This window comes from Cibotium barometz, chromosome 35 (assembly GCF_041138505.1).
Source record: "Cibotium barometz isolate CiBa-2024 chromosome 35, ASM4113850v1, whole genome shotgun sequence".
In the NCBI taxonomy this organism is placed as follows: domain Eukaryota; kingdom Viridiplantae; phylum Streptophyta; class Polypodiopsida; order Cyatheales; family Cibotiaceae; genus Cibotium; species Cibotium barometz.
In genome coordinates, this window is record NC_141080.1 from 30,419,699 (window position 1) to 30,442,371 (window position 22,673).

Below are 22,673 nucleotides of genomic sequence, written 5' to 3' on the forward strand. Positions count from 1 at the left end.
CACATGCACCTATGGCTGCTCCTCTGTACTCAACCTCTATATTGGAGAAAGCAATCGTGGGTTGCTTCTTGCTACTCCAACTCACCACAGCATTCCCAAATGTAAAGGCATAACCACTAGTAGATCTCCTGTCTCATAAGAGCTATCTGCCCAATCTGCATCTATGTAACCATATACATCTAAGCCTTTACCATGCTCATAAAGAAGACCATAATGTGTAGTGGTCTTGACATAGCGCATGATCCATCTCACTTCGTCCAAACGAGGCTTCCTAGGGCTTTGCATAAATTGACTCACTAGCCCCATAGCATAACTCGTCTGGTCATGTAATAGTCATGTATATAAGGCTACCAACTATCTTTTTGTACATAGATGGATCCTCTAACTCCACCAAAATCAGCCCTCAACTTCATATTTTTCTCCAAGGGTGTACTCATGGGTTTACACCCAGTCATTCCATATCTGGCCAACATATCCAATGCATATTGACGCTAGACTAGCCATATTCCTCCATGATCTTTGACCACTTCAATGCCAAGAAAATACCTCAAATCACCCGAGTCTTTCATATCAAGCTTTCCACTCAATGCCTCTTGACATCATGCATAATATCTGTAGCATGAACACTTGCTGTCAGAATCAAGTCATCCACATAGATGACAACCATAACAATCCCATGATCTGTCTTCTTCACATATAGTGAAGAATCTGCCATAGAAACCTAAAAAGCAATAGAGATAAGATATCGGCTTATCTTATCACTCCAAGCACGAGATACTTGTTCCAGCCCATAAAGTGCTTTCTTCAACCTACATACATGAGTGGGGTACCTTGGGTGTACATAACTGCTTTGAAATCCATGAACTTTGCTAACACTTCTCTCTTCTCTTTGAGAAAATAGTTCCAAGTCATCTTGCTATAATCATCAATGAAGGTTACACAGTACCTGCTGTTGCTGCTACCACTAATGGATGGGCTTTGTGCAAACCCCCATACATCACCGCCGTGAACAATCTCAAGTGGCCTACTACTCATGTTTCCTTCTCTAGGAAACGGCAATCTTGCTTGCTTTCCAAATTGGCAAGCATCACATACATGCATACTCCCATCATATTTGAATCTAGGCAGCCCACCAACTATGGCTCTTGATTGCATATTCTTCAACTTCTGTATGTTCACATGCCTTATGTATTTGTGCCACATCTCAATATCTTGGACCACATTACGGCTTTTAGAAAACATAGCCGACTTCAACTCTGGAATACCTCCTTCTTGCCCTTGGCAATGACTCTGCAACCATTCTCACGAAGCATCCATGCTCGTTGAATCATACCTATAATCCTTTCTCAACCATTTGACCAATAGAAGCCAAACTCTTTGTAATAGAAGGCACGTACAAAACATCTGACATAGACTTCACCTCGCCATTATGCATCACCAATGGCATACTCCCAACATGAGTGATAGCATGCTGAGTATCATCACCTATCTCCACATATCCTTTTTTATCCATTGGTTGCATATGCTCAAACCACTCACCATGGCAAATCATGTGATTTGATGCTCCTAAATCCATATACCATGTATCATCACTATTTCCATGTGTGCTTCATTGCAAACAAATGATTTGCACTACCATCATGACTGCTGGATGCAAAATTACCACAATGTGCTCTACCCCCTCTCAAATCATGCGGTTCACGATAACAGTCTCATGAGCCATGTGATGACAATCCACATGCTAAATAGATGATTGTTGGCACCTCTTCCACAAGCATTACCTCGACCTCTTTGAGGCGCATAACCACAACCACCTCTAGCACCAAATGATGGCTGAAATGTTTTTTGAGACTGTGGTGACCTATCCTACCAACCATGTCCACCTGCACGTCCTATTGTACTGAATCTCCCCCTGCCTCTAACACCACGATAAGTATAAAATGCTTGATCTCTTGCATTTGTATTTGTGCTAGATGAAGCACCTAGACCAAGTTTCATCTCTTCCTCAATAAGCAATGAAATTAGCTCATCAAAATCTGGAGAGTCTCCACCTCTATCCCTGATACAAGTTTCAAATGCCTTGTACTCCTTACCCAAGCCATTCAATGTAATGGCTACCAAATCATCATCATCCATGGAGGCACCAATAGATACTAATGCATCAGCACCTTCTTTGATCTCATGCACATAATCATTTATGCTCCTATTACTTCAAACCACACCATGTATCTTCTGCTTCAGTTACATCTTCTTTGGTGCTGTAGTCATATCATACAACTTTACCAAAGTATCCCATGCATCCTTGGGATTATGTGTGTCCTGTATATGGCATAACATGGTATTTGTTAGAAGTAATGCAACACTTTGAAGGTCCTCTCTGTCTAATTCCGATGTGCTTTAAGTTGAGCAGGTGTTGCATTCATTTGGGGAACCTTGGCTGCGTCTCCTCACCTATCACCAAGTTCCGTAGTCCTTTGCCTTTGAGAAAATTTGTCATACGATACTTCCAGATACAGAAGTTGTGTCTATCAAGCTTTTCACCACACAACAATTTTATCGAGACTGTCACTCATGTTACTTAACACGAGGTTCACTGAGGATTTCCAACAATCAACTCAGACATACACATACATACATATACCTCGGCACTAATGTTGTCCACACAACCCATAATTTTTAGGCGATAACTTCTTGGACTCAAAAACAATGTTTGCAAATGCTAAAAACAACCTGGCGCCCCTCACAAAATTTGAGAAATGCATCCGAAACAATCCTCCACTTTTCAAAGACCTTTAATTTGCTCGTATTATGCATACAAGATTATCCACATAGCATTTGAGCTCAACTATGTATACGAACAGTCCACTTGCCTTGTTGTGTGAACGGGTTTTGCCGAGCCTTCCGATCCTCCAAATCACTGGGAAATGATCAAATCAAGTGTGGACCATGTACATTGACATCCATACATCCTCCATGTTGCATATAAACATCAGCTATGATCATTACATGCCAAACACATGCCAGATATGGTACTATATTTTGATAAAAACATGTAAACAGTGATTTTCATTCACTATTCCCACTCTAATCGCTTCAAATGAGATCCAAATGAAGTGCCCAGGAATTAATTAGCTTTGTATGATATTGCTCCACCTCTGTACAATAGGAATTGATCCAATTTTGAGTAGTGAGTGAGTAATTGATGATTTAGTGAGGCTATGTTCACTAATCTCAGTTAATAAACCTATTAATCCTATTTAATCCAACTTGTTTTGCATCATTGCCTTAAAATTAGTGCTTTTGGGTTCTATCCAAAGATACACACATATGTGGGGGTCAATTGCTAAGCTCCTCGCACAAGATATACATCAATTTGAGCTTCATTTAATTTTTCCTCTCCATGCTGGATTTCTACGTTGATTTCTAGCCTCCTTGTAGGTGATTTAATTCCTCCACTATGCTTGGGTTGAGTATGGTAAGTGTTTAGAATGAGATAGAGGTATACCCTAATCACATCAATGTGCATAGATTGACCCTCCAATGGCTCCAATTCCTTGCATACATTCTCTGTTCTTGTGTAGCTCAAAAACCCAAATTTGACCTCTTCAATAACACATAGATTTTCTCCAAATCAATCAAGGGATTTCATATGTGTTGCTATTTCATTCACCAATTCCACATACATGTTCCCTTCACCTATTACATGCATTTTCGTCTTTCCAATCAAGCTCTCAAGCTTTCCATTAAAGCTTGCAAAAAACTAAAATTTTCACTTACTTTCGGCAACTCAAATCCTACTTTACTTGTATCAAATCACCTGCAATCCGCTCAAGGGTGTTTAGCTTTGCTTACCCGTGGTCCTTAGCTTTCAGATCTGTTGAGTAGGTGTGTGCTCCAAGCTTCTCTTTTCTCCAATGGACAACTCCAAAATAAAAATTTTCCCTCTTCTTCACTCTCGCAAAACCATAATAGAGAGCATCAAGCTCTAATACCATGATAAAAGACTAATAATGAGAGAGCACTACACAAGAGAGCAAACCCTAATTTATTAATATAACCCTAACCATAGAGGGAAGCCATATCCACTCTCACACAATGTATAAAAGAAGAAGACTACACACCACACACTACATGTGCTATGTTCACACACTAAATAACCCTAACTAATGTCCACACATTGTGGCCAGCTGGACATGGCCATTTATTGTCACACACATGCTATTGTCTACCATGCCAGCACATATTATGCCTGGCTCCAGCTATCATCGAGCTTGTAATCTCAACAAATATCACACTCATAATGCCATTGCTCATATAACAACTCCATGGTATATCGCATGGAAGCGTTTGGCATCAGCAGTTGTTTTCTTTTCCTTGAAGTCCTAATTTATGCAGCACATCTTCTTTGTAGGTGTGTCTTTTGCAAGTTTCGGTTTGCCATGTTACCTATAGCACATTTTTTTGTGGTTTTGATTGACATATCTCAAAGACAAAGTTCAAAATTAAGAAACATACAGTCATGCAATTTTACTTATAATATCTTGAAGTGATTGAATGAATATGAATCTGTATAAACATACTTGGAAAGAGTGCGAGGCACGTCCGTAATCAATGAACCGCATTCCTACACTTCTGATCGATGGAGATCTTGAAGTACTGTGCAAAAAAAGGATAATTACAAATTGGTTAGCACATCTAAATCTAAGTTACACGTCGTTGCTCAAGTCATACAAATTTTGTGCTTGTGTGTGAGTGAAAAAATCAACCATGCATAAATTATGGTGAGGAGTTGGCACAGTCCTCCCCAAAATTTTATAAACATAAGGGAACATGGCCTTCTCCCATTTCCCAAATAACACTCTCGATGTATCGAAAGTGGACACCTTTAGTGCTTTGAAAGTGACCATTAGTTTGTTCGAATATAAAAGAGATAAAAATAGGAATATCTTTCTCAACTTGCAATACTGAAGTCGATGATTTGAGGAGTCTCATGTTATATTGTTATATTGTTTCACGAAGAATCATGTTATATTGTTATATTGCAATACTGAAGTCGATGATTCGAAGAGTCTCATATTATATTGTTTCACGAAGAACGTTGATTAATGTAGAGCTATAACTACTGTCGATGCGCGCAAGTTATCATCGACCTCGTAACCAAAGCTGCAATCTGCAAAAAACTTTCAAATCAAGAACAAAATTAAGATCCAGGCAAAGCCAAACTTGATCAAATACCTAAGGCCTAAAGAGAGCATGCTTGAGGAGCTTCTTTCTCAGGATGTTGTGCACTAATTGCAAGATACGACATCGCCAAGTGTGGTGCTTTGGCGAGAGCACCACACTCGGCATACATATCAAGAACATTCCTCTAAAGTACGATTTTCTAGTCTTCTAAAATGATTATACCTAAGTAAACCTCTTGTATCTTGTGAGAGCCATATATCCAAAAGCCTAGATTTCTACAAATCTCATCCCAACGAAGCTTTTATCTTTACATCATGCAGTTTGAATCACCTTTGTTTTTTACTTTTTTCAATTAACTCTTAAAAAAGTTTTAAAAAAAGTTAAAAAGTTAAAAAAACTAAAAATAAAAAAACAAAGAAACAATTAAAAAATAGGGCCACTGCCTACCCACAACCAACGACCGTTTGAAGCCCAGAAAGGGGTCGAGCGCTTGTAAGCGCCACGCGCACGATAAAGCCTACCACAAAGAGGGACGGGACTTTCGTCTATAAGTCAAGCTAGATCACGGCCACAGGTTGCAAGACAAAGTTCGATGTAGTGCCAGGAAACGGTAGGTGTTAGGAAGAGGGCCACCGCCCATCCAGCAACACACCAAGAAGGAGAGTGGCACCTAGCAACACTACTCAAGCATGGCATGCCAATTGTGGTTGGGAAATGCACCGGTGTTACTTCTGTCGAGGAGTAGACGACTGCTAACACCGGTAGGGCAAGCCAGCAAAGGTTGATTTTGGAGTGACCAAAAGTAAAAACAATCGTACATGTAAGATAGCCAACCTAGTTAAACGGACTAATTGAAGGGTGATGAGTTTGATGCTGGCGACCACGGTAACGCCCTTCCGTCTCTCTTTGAAGATGGTGGCGACAGATGCTCCCCTTGGCGATGATAGGCAGGTGGTGTAACAAATCTTCTTGCTTTCTTGTAGGCATGTGAAGAGACAAGACAGCTGTGTTCTATTTTATTAGCATCGAGCGCGTTATGTTTTTATTAGGATGCAGCGTGCTTTTAGCGTTTAGTTGTGTAATGTTGTGCACGTGCGTACGCGTGTGTACAGACAGATGGTGTGCACACCCGGGTGGGGTAAATGGTTGTGCGATGCGTGCAATGCATGCACACATCACATGTGGGGGGGTGTGTGGATAAGTGTAAATGTATGCACGTACGAGATGCGGGTGTGTGCACGTACATGATGTGAAGGGGTGGGGTGCACACGTGTGTGCAAATGGGTGTGCACATGCGAGCAAATGCAATGTGTATGCACAACACGGTCTTACGAGAGATAAGAGCCCATTCACGCAAGTAATTGCCTTACGAAAGGTCAAGCGGGCGAAAACATGTTAACCAATGCAGTGGTCAACACACATGTACACTCTTGGATAGGTGGTGCACATGTACACTTTTGGATAGTTGGGTGAACATACAAGATTGTGGATAGAATGGATGATTGATACACACAAATCAATTAAGCTACTAAAAGTGACAAATAAAGATAAACACTCAAAAATATATACTCTACTCAAAATTAACTTAACTTTAATCAACGTTCATAAGATAGGTTTTTTGAAAGCTTACATAATGTCACAAGAATCATTACTATAGCAAACACAAGTGTAACCATCATGATCCAAAGGATGTGTACGTGTACTAATCTATAAGAAGTGTACACATACTAATAAACCAAAGCAAGTGTACGCGTAGTAATCTAGAGAAAATATACGTATAATGTCCTAGAGGAAGTGTATGCATACCAACCCAACTAGAAGTGTAATTAACTCTGAAGGAGTGTACTTGCATCGACCCAAAGAAAGAGTACAATGTATCAATCTATGAGAAGTATACACATAGTAATTTATAAGACTATGCAAACTTATCTAAAAGAAGTTTACACATGCTAATCTACAAAAAGTGTACATGTACTAATCCAAGAGGAACTACATGTACTAATCTATAAGAAGTGTACACATACTAATCCAACAAGACGTACATGTACTAATCTAGAGGAAGTGTACAATATACTATTCTATAAGAAGTGTGTGCATACTAATCCAAAGGAAATCTGACCATACTAATCCATAAAAAAAAGTGTAAGCATACTAATCCAAATGAAGTGTACGTCATATTGATCATTAACTTTGATCCAACATTGGTGAATATGCATCATGTAATGACTTAGAGAATACCACCACAACTGTACAAACAACTCTAGCTTGAAACAATTTCAATCAAATACTTGATTCTTATATATAGGATGCATACACGTAGCTTTTAACCTCTAGTATGGATCCTATGATGATTATTCATGTATGGTGTCTATGTCAAACCTTAAAACAACTTGCTTCTAGGACTTAACCCCCCCCCCCCCCCCCCCCCCCCCCCCCAAAGATGAGCAATTGATTGGGAAGGGACTATAAAGACATCCCCTACCTATTGGATATGCATGTGCTTGAAATGCCCATCGATGACGTATGGGAAACTGTGATGTCATGTTTTCATGTCCACTCCTCATGTTTGTTAATGCCCTAATATGACTAGCTTGATTAAAAATGGTACGACATAAGAAATTGCAACTATGTGATATAATACAAGAAAGTTCTAACCTCGATGTGCAATCTTCCATGGACTTACTTTCTAACGAGGTGTCAATGAAGGGAAGTAAATCTACACTCTTATCAAATGTTTGCACTCTTGTTTCTTCATTCTCAATGCATTTTTAAACTATAACCATTGAATATGCAATAAGAGTCAAAACAAGACTTTAGCTGGCCAATCACATTGTCACCGGAATGAATCTCTTACAAGCAGTCCTTGTCTTTAAGCTCATGGTAGGGAGGTAATATATACCACATCATGCGCCAACTTGGGCAACAATTAGACCTAAACTCTAGAGATACATGGTTTCTAGCTTCCAAAGTTGATTAATACATACCACATCATGCGCCAACCTTGGCAACAATTAGACCTAAACTCTAAAGATACATGGTTTCTAAAGCTGATAACACTTTAGAGGTCCATGGGGAAGTTAATAAAGACCATAATGAGTGCATATGCCAAATACGGGTCATGATTGAAATTTTAGTTGATATTTCTTTGCATGGGAACACCCTCTGTTAAGGAAACAGTGTGAATGAGTGCCTTCGAAAAAATATTTTGTTTTAAAAAACCAGCTTCGCTTTTCTTACCACGTGCAAGAAAGGGGGACACAGTCTTGCTTCAGAATAGGGTTCGCAACTCCTAGGCTACGAGTTCGATCTCGTTCCTGCCTTTGATGAGAATATGATGGCTACTATTCGCCACAGGGAGCTGCTGATGAACAGTGAGGATGCCCTAGGCAAATAACCCTTTGAAGTGGGAATACGAAATTTGGGCCTACCCTCCTGTAGGAAAGGTCCAATAGTGTGATGTGTCTTGAGCCATTCTTGTGTGTTCCTCTGCTTCCTTTGGCCTGTCCTTCAATCGGCACCCTCTAGTTGGGAACAGAGTGAAATGGTTTTTGGCAAAAACATGCCCAAAAATTCATGCAACTCTTTATAAGTCCAGGAGTTCGTATGGAAAAAACATTCAGCTTTGCCCCTTGATAAGGTTTCTTCATGATGTTTTCAAAAGTGCCTCTATCATAGACCCTTAACATGTTCAAGCAGATCTCCAGCGAGCTCTCTCACGAGTTTTCACCTTACAACCTTCAAAAATCCTTTAAACCAACCCAAAAGTTGCACTTCTTGTCAATGGTTAGTTGCAGCTTTGATTCAGAGTGTACTCTCCTTGGCCTACCATGGAAAGGGCTGGACTTTGATTCAGATTGTACTGTGTGGATTTCTAGGAGGTTTACCACTCACACCCGCCCACGCCCCGCCCTGCCACCCCCCCAAAAAAAAAAAAAAAAACCGACGACTCCAATTGTATGGACTTCCTAGGGAATTTCCATCCAATGAGGAGCATTTTACTACAGACAGACATGCCAGCAGAGACATGCACATGGGATGGCAGGGGTGAAGATTTTCAAAAGATGCCCTTAGGGCCATGGTCTTTCATCTCCCCCGTAACACAACCACGCGATCCTTTGCCTTCCTGCATCGCCTAAGAGGAGTGTTAATCATGGCATATCTATGCATTCCATTTCACATGCATATGCATTAGCTTGCAATGTGATCAAAATTAATTCGAATTTCTTGCCTTTCTCCTTCAACTTTTCAAACATGGCTTTCCATTCTGCAAAGAGCCGCCTACACAACACATGAAAACCAACTCAAACAAGAAGCATTTCCGATCTCTACTAGAATTAGTTCTCCGTTTTCTACCTGTAGACAAAATGGAAACCTACTTGAACTGGAAACCTCTTTTATTCTTTTGTAAAAGGAGGCAAGACCAGATGTGCAAAGCTGTCAGAAGCTGCAAATCTCCACATGAGGCTAAGACTACATGAATAATTCCATCACCAGAAATAAGTTGGAAAATGGAACTCGTTTTGAACCAAAATGGTTCACGTCAAAACTCTACAGGAACTGCCATCAATCTTTATGTTTTCAAGCCGCAGAAGTTTCATGCTTATCATATAATCAATTTTAACACCCTCTTAAGATAGTGAGACCTTGCTTATCAAATTTCATGCTTATCACATAATCAATTTTAACACCCTCTTAAGATAGTGAGACCCTGCTGACAGATGACTTTGCCAAGAGCTTCCAACCCTTCTTTTCCTTGTGACTTCACTTTCTTTAATTTCCTGGCAGGAAGATCTAATCCATACAAATCTCTATGTCCTAGAGAAAAGCTTGCAGATAACCTTGCATTTGCTTCCAAATTCCTAGTTTCTTTCTTCTCCAGCAGCTGCAGGGCTGCAGCCTGTGAATTTACCATACCACCAGAGACTGCAAGCCCTGAAGGCTGGGCTTGTGCAGTCTGCCATGACCTTTCAAAGAAGGTTGTAGTATTTGCAACGCATCCATCTGCACCATTGAGATCTTAACCAAGTCATATAATATACATATAATAAGACTATATACGCGTACGGTCTAAGATAACAGGCAATCAAAGCTCTGAAATCAAACATCCTGTTGCAGATAATACTAGATACATCTCTCTGATAAAGCTTCGAGCTGCTTCCAAGTTACTACTACAACCAGTAAAAGTTAGTGTTCAAAGCAGTCGTACCTGCCAAGTTGTGTCCTTCCCTAAAAGTATGCCATCCAGGTACAGAATGCTTCAGCCTGCCTGCATCAACTGTTGTGACAACATCATTATAGTGCATGAGATCAGTACTAGGGCCCGCTGAACACTGCTCATTATACAATCTGTGGGCTTCCTTCTCAATGCTGTTATACTGTAAATGTTCAAACATAGGAGCTGGAATGTTGGACCGGCTCTCATGCATCGATCCTTCTGAAGGCTGGAAATATTTCAAGAGTAGAAGCAAATTACTGAAAGAACCTCATGCATACGAAAACAATAAGGGGACAAACATGCCAAGGAAAGGGTTGTAAGGAAGAAATCCAACATGCTGAGGTCTCATTTGCCCCGTCAGGAACTGGTACGAACTAGAAGTACGTTGAGCTAAAGGGATGTGATCCCTATTGCTTTCCCCTTCATCGGACTGGACTTTTGGCCTAGGTTTATATCTACCAGAATTTCCAGTTGTGAGGAAACAAAACACCTCCTTCCTTGATCTGAAACGGCGCTTTGATATAGGATCAAAGTAGGACTGCATTATTCGACAAGGAGTCAAAAACAATCGTCAACAATCAGATATCCACAGAAATAGTGCATGTGGCACTGGGCTTGCAACCTTCACCCAATATTTCACATTCAAAACAAGCATCCCCTGCATAATTCATTAGAAAAGGGAATACCTTGTATTTGGTACCTGCACTGCTGCCATTTGCCCGGGTCTTCACCTCAGTTATCCAGCCATAAGGAAGCCAGTCAGGTGACTCCACAGCCCTGTCAACACGGCAAGTGCTACCATGATCTGATACACACTTATGCCCACCTTGGCAATTGTGACAATCGTGAAAAGTATCCGAGTTCAGGTGTTGAACAATGCTCAAGGCTCCTCCTTTATCGTGGCTGCTTCGCTGAAAAATCCCTGAAATCACTCTACTCACAGATTCAGGTGATTTTTTACGGTTACAGAAGCTTAAGGATGCATACGATGGATCCTCAATCCCACCCTCAGTCACTTGTGGGCTGAAAACTGCATTGCTTGCAGGGCCCTTCACAGGCTGAACCGTGCTGATGACAGCCGTATCTTCCTGAATTTGTGGAGAAAACTGCAAGGCATTGCCCCTAGGAGGCTCAACGCAGCATTTTGATGCCATGTCCAAATGTGGATCAACCACTTCAGTATTCCTCCTTGCCAACTGACAACCTTGGACAAGGGAATGGTGCCTGAGAGACCACATCTGGATTGTTTTTTTCATTTCCTCTAAAAAATTTCGAAATTCCTGCACAGTTAAATCATCTAAGGGAAGCTTCCAGAAACTATTTTCTGGGTGCCATTTTCTGGAAACCTGCTCGGAATCCATGCCAATATCCGTTTCCAAGCTCTTCATTTCTTGAGCCCTGTACATCCCTTGATGTAAGCAGCCATTACACCTTCCACTTGTGCAAGCTTGATCACTTTGTGATATAATGACCTCTTGAGCTGGATATGCATTTCTTTCTTGAAATGGAGGATTGGGAAGATATAATTTATTACATAATCCATTCATCATTGGACTGTCTGTGTAGCACCATTGATGGGATACAGGTGTTTCATGTGCTGGGAAAGATACTCCACTGGCAAATGAAGTATATGTATCTGCATTGCTGAGTGCAAGAGTCTTATATCTCTTGCAGACACTGTTATGTCTGATGGTCAAACTGTGGATAGTTGAAGTCATCTCCTGTAGAAAAGCTTTCAAACATTCCACTGTATTTTGATCCACACGGCCATTCGAGGTATCATTCATTGCAAACCTTCTTTAATCCATAAAAAAGATGAACTCTTTCTGTTTCATCATGGCTTTAGAGAAAACCTCGAAAAGCTCTCTCTTCAAAATTATCTAATCTCTAGCAAATCCGTGTGCTAGAAAAGAACAAAATCCTTAAATGATTGATCCAATACATGACTTGTTGGGATTACCGTAACCAGGCAAGCAATAAACTACTTCTGCTCCATCTTCTCTTCTGTGTACCTTTAAAAAAAATTGTTAGGATAACCATAGCCAGGCAAGTAAACTGAACTATTCCTGTTCCGTCATCCTCCTATGTAACCTTTAAAAAAGTTTCCTTTTTTTAACAGTTAACTTTCGCATAACTAAATATAAATGCAGCTAAATCTTTTCTGTATCATCATCCTTCCAGAAGACGGTAAACCTGAAAATGCTTCCCTCTGTAGCAGAAGCATGTACAGCTATGGCAGCAAAACTATGGAGTTCTTCTGTTTCTCTGTAAACCTAAACAGGTTTATACGTGCAGCTATGAAGGCTATGGAGTCCTTCTGTTTCTCTGTAAAGGGCTTTCTTGCAGAAGCATTTACAGTAAGTTTCTCTGTTCTCATCCCTGTCTGTAAACCTACAAGGCTTTCTCTTAATCTCGGAGGAAGCATGCACAGAGAAGCTGTACATGGACTCGATACTGCTGATCAAAACCATGGCTTAACAGGAACGCCATAGCCAAAGGACCGATCGAATTCAAGCGTCTTAGGATTCCAAGGTAAGACAGTGTGTGATCAGAAACCGTGCCTGTTGTTAACGCTTTAAAAAGCAAAAAGCATGGAACGATCAGCAAGGGCAAGAAGGAAAATGAGGAGCTTCAGATTAACTGACCTTTGCTTATTAGAAGAGAAACCCTAGGGGCATGGGCCTGTTCGCAAGCTTTGCAGGAGCAGTTTGGCGTGGGAAGCTTGGAGAGTTGGAACCGAAAATCGCTGGAGCCATTCACTGCAGCATCGATGACAGGGCATTTGTCTGTAAAGGAAAAATGTTGGACCAAACGATTTGTGCAGGCATAGCCAGGCATAAGAGGAAGAAGGCCATGGACGACCGAATGCGAAGCCACCATGAAAATTTACGCGCTCCGCCCCCTCCCCCTCTTCCTCCCACACGCGCGTGCGCACTCATTCTTACACGCACGCCATGCACAGCAGACATTTCAACATTCTTACCTACACAGCTCTCTCCCTCTCTCTCACACACCAATTTCATGAAAACTTGTCCACACACATTGGGGGCACAAACTGCACGCTTAAACACATGCACGCACAAGCATGCAAATGTATATATGATAAGATGGGCGCGTCCACATGTGTATGCACACACACACAAAGAGGAAGCCATGTAATTCTCTTAAGGTCATCACATGGTCTCTCTCTCTCCCCCTCTCTCTCTCTCTCTCTCTCTCTCTCTCTCCGATACCATCCTATTTTTGGGCATTTTGGTCATAAAATACTTGCAATTTTCTTTTGGGAGGATCAATAATAATTATTTATATTAACTAAAGTTGTTCAAAACCTCTCATACAACCAAGTCAAGGTTACAATTCACTACTCCTCCTCAACCTCATTCAAGATTTTACTCAAGAATTCCCATCTTTCATCTTCTAACAAAAAACAAGACTGTTCCCAAGAAATCTGATACCCCAAGAGTAAGCAAGCCTCCATCATGGCTTCTGTAGTGAAACCACGGGGAGATTGTTTTTCCAGCATTCCCCTTTTTTTACCAGACTTTAACAGTGGGCCTTGTTCCAACCGAGTTTTCTATGAAAGCAACAAATGTATGATCAACTTGTTTTTCTTTACAGTACCACCTCAGAGTTTTGGACCAAACTTGGGAGGCCTTTTCTTCCCTTCCCAACATCTCACTTGCATCATACAAACCAGAGTTAGGGATTTGACCCTAGTATGTTTGAAGCTCAAAATCAGTGGGGCAGAATTCAAAACATATTCCTTTGCGGACTCTGAATCAACAAATCAGTCTCAGGGCATCTAATTTTATTCACATTACACACAGACCAGCACATGTAAACACATTTATGCATTAAATCTGTGTCTTGCAAGCATGTATATACTACCCTCATAAATACAATGGCATTCCTGCTAGACCAAATTTCCAATAAGATGCAAGCTCTGATAATATTAAAAACCAGACCAATGTGTTTATTACTAACTGACCATCTACCCTAGATCTAGTCCCCCCAATATGTTTGCATACCCAAGCTCTTCTATTTAGACATTTTGGACCATGTACCCGTGATTGCTGGGCATTCCCAAAACACAAGTTTCCCATCTTCAAGTGATAACCTACACCTAGGACAGATGCCACTAGAGATATTTCTCCTTTGAATTTTAGAGCCAATAGGTAATGCCCACATGCAAACCTTCTACAAAAAGACTTGGCACTTCTTAGGGATCTGGCAATCCCAGAGTAGGTTCCATCTCTTTTTCCAGCTGGAGAGACTCCAATTTACATTCCAGATTTTATTGCAATACAACACATTGGCATCCCCATTTCTCATTAATGAATACATATATCTGGTTTTGTCATCCTTAAGTTTGACACCATGGAGCCAAGTCCAATCTTTAATCCAAACTGAGGTATCAATAGCTGTAGAGCATAACTCCCTTTGAAGCACCTCCAAAACCTGAGCCATCAGATCTCTTTCCCTCCTAACAAGTTGGAATTCCAAAGATAGTTGATTCACATCTTTTCACCCTACCAAATCCCTATCCTAGCAGTCAGCCAGGTGCCTAATGCCTTTGTTGTTAAGACTCTTTGCAGTAGATGTATCAAGTAGGGCTAGAGGGGGATTAAATTTATGAGTCCACCATATACCCAAACTAAGCATAGAATTGCCTGTTACTCTACCACCTCCATCCCAAACCATAATACCCAAGCTGTCCTTCCAACATTTACAAAGCATTTTGCAAAGATTTGTCCTGGTGATCTTAAGAGGAGCACATGAGAAGAGTTTATCCTTCCAGTTTAGATTCCCCCATTTACCTTTCACCATAACATCAGACTCCACCAGTTCCCTCATCATTAGTGCCGAGGTGATATTCTGAGATAAACATCTAGGGAGCATCATAGTATTCTCACAATACAGTGAGTGGGCATATGAATAATACCAATGCCCCCTTCCTTTTTAGGAACTGAAAGTTTGTCCCATGCAAGCCAAGCAGAGACTTTTTTTTCCCATTACCATTTCTCCAAAGGAAATCTCAAATAGGGCCTATGATTTTCTTCTAGTGGCACTTCCCAATATTCAACACCGGCGGGCATAAAAACATGATATAAGCATTCAATTGAAAGGGGACTCTGGTGTCGTCCCACTTTTTCAATTTGTCCAAAAACCTATTTATAGCCCACATTTACCAGTTATACGAAGAAGTCTGACAATTTGGCCTTTCTGCACCACTTCACAGCCCCACCTTGCATATCAAAATCATTATCCTCAGTCAGGCTAATAATTCTGGATTTCAGGATGTTACATTTAGAACTAGAGGCATTGGCAAACTCCTGCACTATCTCTAAGGCCAATCTCACATTACTGTTCTCAGCCCTCAGAAACAATAAAGAATCATCACCAAAACATTGTTTAACTAATGTTCACTATACTTGAGCTTTAACCCGGTAATCTGCCCTTCAATGCATGCTGACTCTAGAGAGATTATTAAAGGGTGGGAGGCAACAACAAATAGCAAGGGAACTAATGGACAGCCTTGTCTGACTGATCTGTTAATTTCAAACCCCCCTACCACTCTCCCATTAAGTAACACTTAAGAGTATCCTCCCAGGATAAAGTGAAAATACATAATGCCATTTTGATCCCAAAACCCAGTTTTTCCATCACTCTAGCTACAAATGACCAATCAATCTTGTCATAGGCTTTCTCTAAATCCAATGGCACAACATGATGCATTTCTGCTGAGTTTTGATAGCCACATCCCTTCCCAATAAAGCTACAAAAATGTTATCATACATTGACCTTCCTTTAATAAAGCCATGTTGTTTTCTGGAGACAACATCTTGCAGCACAGGGGTTTCTAAGAGCAATCACTTTGGCTAGAATTTTGTACATCACTGTTAACATGGTAATAAGCCTCCAATGACCAAACCTATTGTAAGCAGTTTGTTTTGGGATGAACTTTACAAGCCCTTCTTTAAAAGCCTTATCCCAAAGCCCTGAATTAAAGGCTTTACTACAAATATCACCCCCACCACCTCTTTCAAGGAAGGCCAAAAAGCTATAAATAACTTTGTAGATAGGCCATCCCAACCCGGGGCTTCTCCCTCCCCAGCTTAAGCAAGGCACACCAACATTCATCCACCTCAATGTCTCGGGGGGGTCACTATATGTGAAATATCCCTATCACTGTCGTGAAGTGTGCGGAGTAGCCAGGAAAGTACAAAACTTCTAGCTGTGAGAGTGAATGTCAAATCCAACAAGAAATTTCACGTACAAGATTTCCCAAGGAGTATTGAACACCATTATTTCCATTGACAAATACATGTGTCCTCTTCCCTCAATACATCCTTGAGTTCCTCCAGGTGAATGCACAGATTTGCATGAAATCCTTTGAACCATTCACATGTGGGCATAACAAAGATTTCCAATTATTCCAATATACATGTGTCCAGCTATATCCATTACATCCAGTGCCCTCAAAACTGTTATTTCGAGATGTACTTTATCACCTGAAAACCTGCCTTAATGTCCTAACATCTCACAAGAAAAATATAGCATTTGGCATAGCTTTGACATACTCATAATTTTCAAAATCCATATGAGAAGAAAGTAAGGCAAATTTTCCTCGGCTTCAATGCATTTTTCACCAATCACCGAGCTCCAAATTCCTTAGCTTCTTTCCCAAAAATCCTTCTATTCAATTCCAAACTTCTTTTGATATATATATATGGGTTAAATGATTCTCTCAATTCGTATAGAATGAGAGTAACATTTAAGAGAATATATATATATATATATATATATATAAAACACTTAGCTGTCGAGTTGCATGCGTGGAACTCCACCAACCGTATGCTTCATATCAATTATGCGAGGGTGAAACAGCTGGAGAAGCTTCGCTCAGTGTTGGTTTAGAAAATAGCTTTTCCCATAAATACATCATTATGTTGTGCTAGAATTACTCTCTAATTCTAGCACCTACAAAGCATATACAGTCTATATATTTTTGAAATAAAAAAGCCTGGTCTTTTCGACGCTGTTATCAGACGCTGCATATATTTTCTCCTCACTCTGCAATGGACGTCTCTTTCCGGTCGTTTTCTTCCTTTCCCCGCGGCGATCTCGGCGGCCAGCTATACATGCCATAGAAAGAAAACTGCCCGATTTCTAGAAATTCTCCAATATTTTGTTAACCTTAGCACTAAGGTTATAAAACATAACCTTAGCATTAAGGTTAAAATCCTCAATGCCTTTTTAATTCCCCTTTTTCCATTGTTATGGAGTGTTGACCATATATATATATATATATAATCAACTCCTTTTTACCTTTACACCATAAAGGTTTTTCTCACGCCTTAGCTCCATTTAACATCCTTATTGTGCATATGATTTTGCCATTTAAAGCATACAATCAAGATCCCGACCAATATGCACCATTAAGTTCTCTGTTTCAGTGCTAATGTCACAAGCAAAATCCAGTCTTATCAAGGCACAAGATATCTGCTGGCTCCAAAATTCTCCATAAGCATAAAAAAAATCCTCCACAATTCACACCACATTGTCAAGGGCTTCAAAACCTGGCTCAGCCTCAGCTCATCTTATTGAACTTTATCTACAATATGAACATATATACTCAGACATCATATAATGATTCATCATGGCACATAACCTCATGCATCTGGATGTGTATTTGACGGCCTCACATGCACGGTTTCATATCATAGACGTGCCATGGCACGACATCCACCCCCTCTAAACCTGCACATCCTCTGGTATGTGCCAAATCTTCATCAAGGTCCACATATAACTGGATGTCGTCTTCATCTTCTGCAGTTTCAGGGAGATCATCCTCTTCCTCTTCAATCATATCCATACTTCCACTGTCAAGCCTCTCATCCTGAATCTCTTGTGAATCAAAAGGATCACCATCATGCCTTCTTTTAAATATCTTGATTCTTTTGCCAGCCACAAGATTCTTTACTTCTGTTCCATCAAGCTCACACAGAGTATATGTGGCATTTCCATGCACATGCCTGACAATGTAAGGGCCAAACCATCTTTTTGCAAATTTTCTTTGAACAGTGAATTGGTTGTCAAGGCTACTATCATACATTAGAACCCAATCACCTTCTTCAATAGGTTTTGGCCGGAGTCTGTGTCTACTATCAAATCTTTCTTTATTTCTCAACCTTGCATCTTTCAGGCGAGCTTTAGCAAGCTCTACATCTTTAGGCCTCCTCTCCAACTGTCTTATTCTCAATGCAAGGAGGTCATCTCTGCTCAATCCTTCCACCCAGGGCAATACATTCCAAGTTAGAATTACTTCTTCAACTGGCATCACTGGCTTCTGACCATACATTAATTCAGCAGGCATGTATCCTGTCACTGAGCTATGAGTTGTACGGTCAGCCCACAAGGCATATGGTAGCAGCTTTGGCCACACTCTCATCCTTTCTCTGCATGCCTTAGCCAAACCTTTAATGATTGGAGGATGTCCTCGCTCACTTTTCCCATTGCCCTCAGGATTGTAAGCACATGTTAGAGACAGTTTGATACCAATTCTAGAGAAGAATTCCCTAGCTTCTTCAACATCTAGCTCTCCCCTATCAGCTGTTATTTTCCCAACACAACCATATCGGCAGATCACATCTTCCAAGAGAAATTTGCATACTGTTTCCGTACTCTTTGTTCTAAGAGCACGCCCTTCTACCTGATTTGTCAAATCTTCTCTTGCAAGTGCTATATACCGCATTTGCCAAATTCCCAAAGGCATTGTAACTAGATCCACTACCCATTTGTAGTGCATGGCAGGTGGGTAGGTTGGTTGCAAGCCATCACGATGCCTCACATTTGAGTACATTTGGCATACCATGCATGTTTCCACATATTGGGAAATATCCTTGTACATTCCTCTCCACCAATATTTTTCCTTTATTTTGGTAAAAGTGGCCCACACACTTCTATGCCCAGCCCAGAGACTCTCATGGAATTCTTTCACAAGCTTCCCTTGAGTCTCTTTATCACATATGACTCTCTGTGGCATAGCATTCCTCTGTTTAGGATGTTTCCAGAGATACCCATCCTTTAGAAAGTAACCATATGCTTTTCTGCGGATCCTCTTAAATTCTGAGTCAGACCAATTTTCTTGCCTTGTTAGAGTGCTCAAATATTGACCAATGAGCAACCAATCTCCTTCATATATTTCCTCAATAAAAGACTCAAGTGCATTTGATAAGCAAGTATGATCCCCCTTTGCATATGCTGTAGTATAAAACTTTGTACCCACATCATCAATGTCACTAACCATCTCTTCCTCATCTTCATACCTGGCTCTTGATAGCATATCTGCAACTGGATTATCTTTTCCCGCAATATGCTCAAACTCAGGATTTAGTGACTTGATATAAGCAATCCACCTAAGCATAGCAATATCTGGAGTGGTACAACTTGCTATCATCCCAAGAAGTGGCAAGCAATCAGTCTCCACAAGTACAGATGCCCCAATAAGATATTCTTTTTCACATTTTAGAGCAGTGACTATCCCCCATAATTCTCTCTTGATCTGTGGATACTTTCGCTGCCGAAAGCTTAATACCTTTGCTCCAAATCTAATTACATACCTATGATCATCCTCATCATCTTGCCCTACTGCCCATCCAATCCCAGTAGGACTAGTATCAACTGTAACAATCACAGGCCTGCCACACTCATAATCTGCCTTTCTCAAAATGGGTGATGATTGGAGCAAATATTTCAGCTTCCGCATAGCTTTAATATGTACTGCACTCCACAAAAATTTTTGATTTTTCCTCAAAAGCTGATAAAGAGGATCTGCTACATGTGCATAGTGTGGGATCCAAATAACATAAAAGACGCATGCTCCAAGAAATCTCCTCAGCTCTGTAACATTAATGCATATTTCCTTCATTCTTTGTATTGCGTCTATCTTGGCTGGACAAGGACGGCGTCCACTAGTACTACAAAGATGTCCCACTATTAGCACTTCACCAACCCCAAACACTGATTTCTGCCCAGATAAAGTAAGATTCACTTCTTCAAGCCTGGATAGAATCATGTCACAATCCTTTATATGATCTGCCACAAACTTGCGGCACCCTTTTGAATCCAAATTCCCATCTTTGTCTTTCTCCTCACAGCCCTTTATTGGCACATCATCCAAAAATGGCATAGTTTTTTGTGGTATGAAGTCCCGTAAGACTTTATTCATTCCATTCATCATATGTGCCACTGAGTTAGTGGCTCCCTGTGGTAAGGTACACATCCTTACTAATCCCAAAGGAGTTCTCATTGTGGTCAAGTCCCTGCTTTGCATATCCAGCTGGAACTGATCATATCCCGAATACAAATCACCCATAGAGTATATAGCTTTCCCTGCAAATGCTTCTGCAAACTCATCCACAATTGGACCTGCTCCCACATTCCTGATTGTGACTTTGTTTACAGGTTGCATGTCTTGAATAAAGCGCAATGTCCCATTTTTCTTTGGTACAGTAAACCATCTGTTGGAATATGGGGCACATGAAGGCTCCAAGATTCCCATTCTGATCTTTTCCTTTAGTAATTCCATCAACTTTGGCAAGAGAGCCTTTGGTACTGGAATTGGCCGCAGGTTCCAGGGCACATGTGGAACAGTAAAGATCACCATTGGTGCTGTTACACTTGGATCAACACAACCAATCTCATGCGGCTGAAAGGCAAAAGCTTTCCCATGTTTTATAAGCATCTCCTCAAAGCATTCCCTTTCAACTGGCAACAGAAAATCCCTCTCACCAATCTTCAGCTCTTTCAGAGTTTCTTGAGTAAATTTATGCCCAATTTTCTTCGGATCTCTAAGATTTGGCTGCATAGAAGCTTCATCTATCTTCTCCTTGCTTCCTGGTGGCAAGGGCAAGGCAACTGGCTTCACCTTTTTTGCAACCGTTTTGTACTTTGTATCAACATGAGCATCCATCTCACAATTCATGTTTTTACATTCACCAAAGTTGTCGTGAAGTGTGCGGAGTAGCCAGGAAAGTACAAAACTTCTAGCTGTGAGAGTGAATGTCAAATCCAACAAGAAATTTCACGTACAAGATTTCCCAAGGAGTATTGAACACCATTATTTCCATTGACAAATACATGTGTCCTCTTCCCTCAATACATCCTTGAGTTCCTCCAGGTGAATGCACAGATTTGCATGAAATCCTTTGAACCATTCACATGTGGGCATAACAAAGATTTCCAATTATTCCAATATACATGTGTCCAGCTATATCCATTACATCCAGTGCCCTCAAAACTGTTATTTCGAGATGTACTTTATCACCTGAAAACCTGCCTTAATGTCCTAACATCTCACAAGAAAAATATAGCATTTGGCATAGCTTTGACATACTCATAATTTTCAAAATCCATATGAGAAGAAAGTAAGGCAAATTTTCCTCAGCTTCAATGCATTTTTCACCAATCACCGAGCTCCAAATTCCTTAGCTTCTTTCCCAAAAATCCTTCTATTCAATTCCAAACTTCTTTTGATATATATATATGGGTTAAACGATTCTCTCAATTCGTATAGAATGAGAGTAACATTTAAGAGAATATATATATATATATATATATATATATAAAACACTTAGCTGTCGAGTTGCATGCGTGGAACTCCACCAACCGTATGCTTCATATCAATTACGCGAGGGTGAAACAGCTGGAGAAGCTTCGCTCAGTGTTGGTTTAGAAAATAGCTTTTCCCATAAATACATCATTATGTTGTGCTAGAATTACTCTCTAATTCTAGCACCTACAAAGCATATACAGTCTATATATTTTTGAAATAAAAAAGCCTGGTCTTTTCGACGCTGTTATCAGACGCTGCATATATTTTCTCCTTACTCTGCAATGGACGTCTCTTTCCGGTCGTTTTCTTCCTTTCCCCGCGGCGATCTCGGCGGCCAGCTATACATGCCATAGAAAGAAAACTGCCCGATTTCTAGAAATTCTCCAATATTTTGTTAACCTTAGCACTAAGGTTATAAAACATAACCTTAGCATTAAGGTTAAAATCCTCAATGCCTTTTTAATTCCCCTTTTTCCATTGTTATGGAGTGTTGACCATATATATATATATATATAATCAACTCCTTTTTACCTTTACACCATAAAGGTTTTTCTCACGCCTTAGCTCCATTTAACATCCTTATTGTGCATATGATTTTGCCATTTAAAGCATACAATCAAGATCCCGACCAATATGCACCATTAAGTTCTCTGTTTC

General features: G+C 40.4%; 1 protein-coding gene across 2 annotated transcripts; it reads right to left on the minus strand.

Annotated features, from left to right (window-relative positions):
* Positions 1 to 9,560: 9,560 nt before the first annotated feature.
* LOC147618315 (uncharacterized) lies at positions 9,561 to 13,634 on the minus strand. 2 transcript variants are annotated; one of them, XM_086774778.1, is made up of 5 exons: positions 13,045 to 13,634; positions 11,086 to 12,403; positions 10,734 to 10,937; positions 10,391 to 10,625; positions 9,561 to 10,185 (listed from the first exon to the last, which is right to left on the minus strand). In XM_086774778.1, exons 2-5 carry the CDS (start codon positions 12,184 to 12,186, stop codon positions 9,866 to 9,868), a joined length of 1,860 nt encoding a protein of 619 aa, XP_086630904.1. In that variant the 5' UTR covers positions 12,187 to 12,403; positions 13,045 to 13,634; the 3' UTR covers positions 9,561 to 9,865. The 2 variants fall into 2 exon arrangements, with proteins under 2 accessions (XP_086630904.1, XP_086630905.1); XM_086774779.1 differs by having other exon boundaries at positions 11,086 to 12,411; positions 13,045 to 13,438.
* Between the last annotated feature and the right edge of the window lie 9,039 nt (positions 13,635 to 22,673).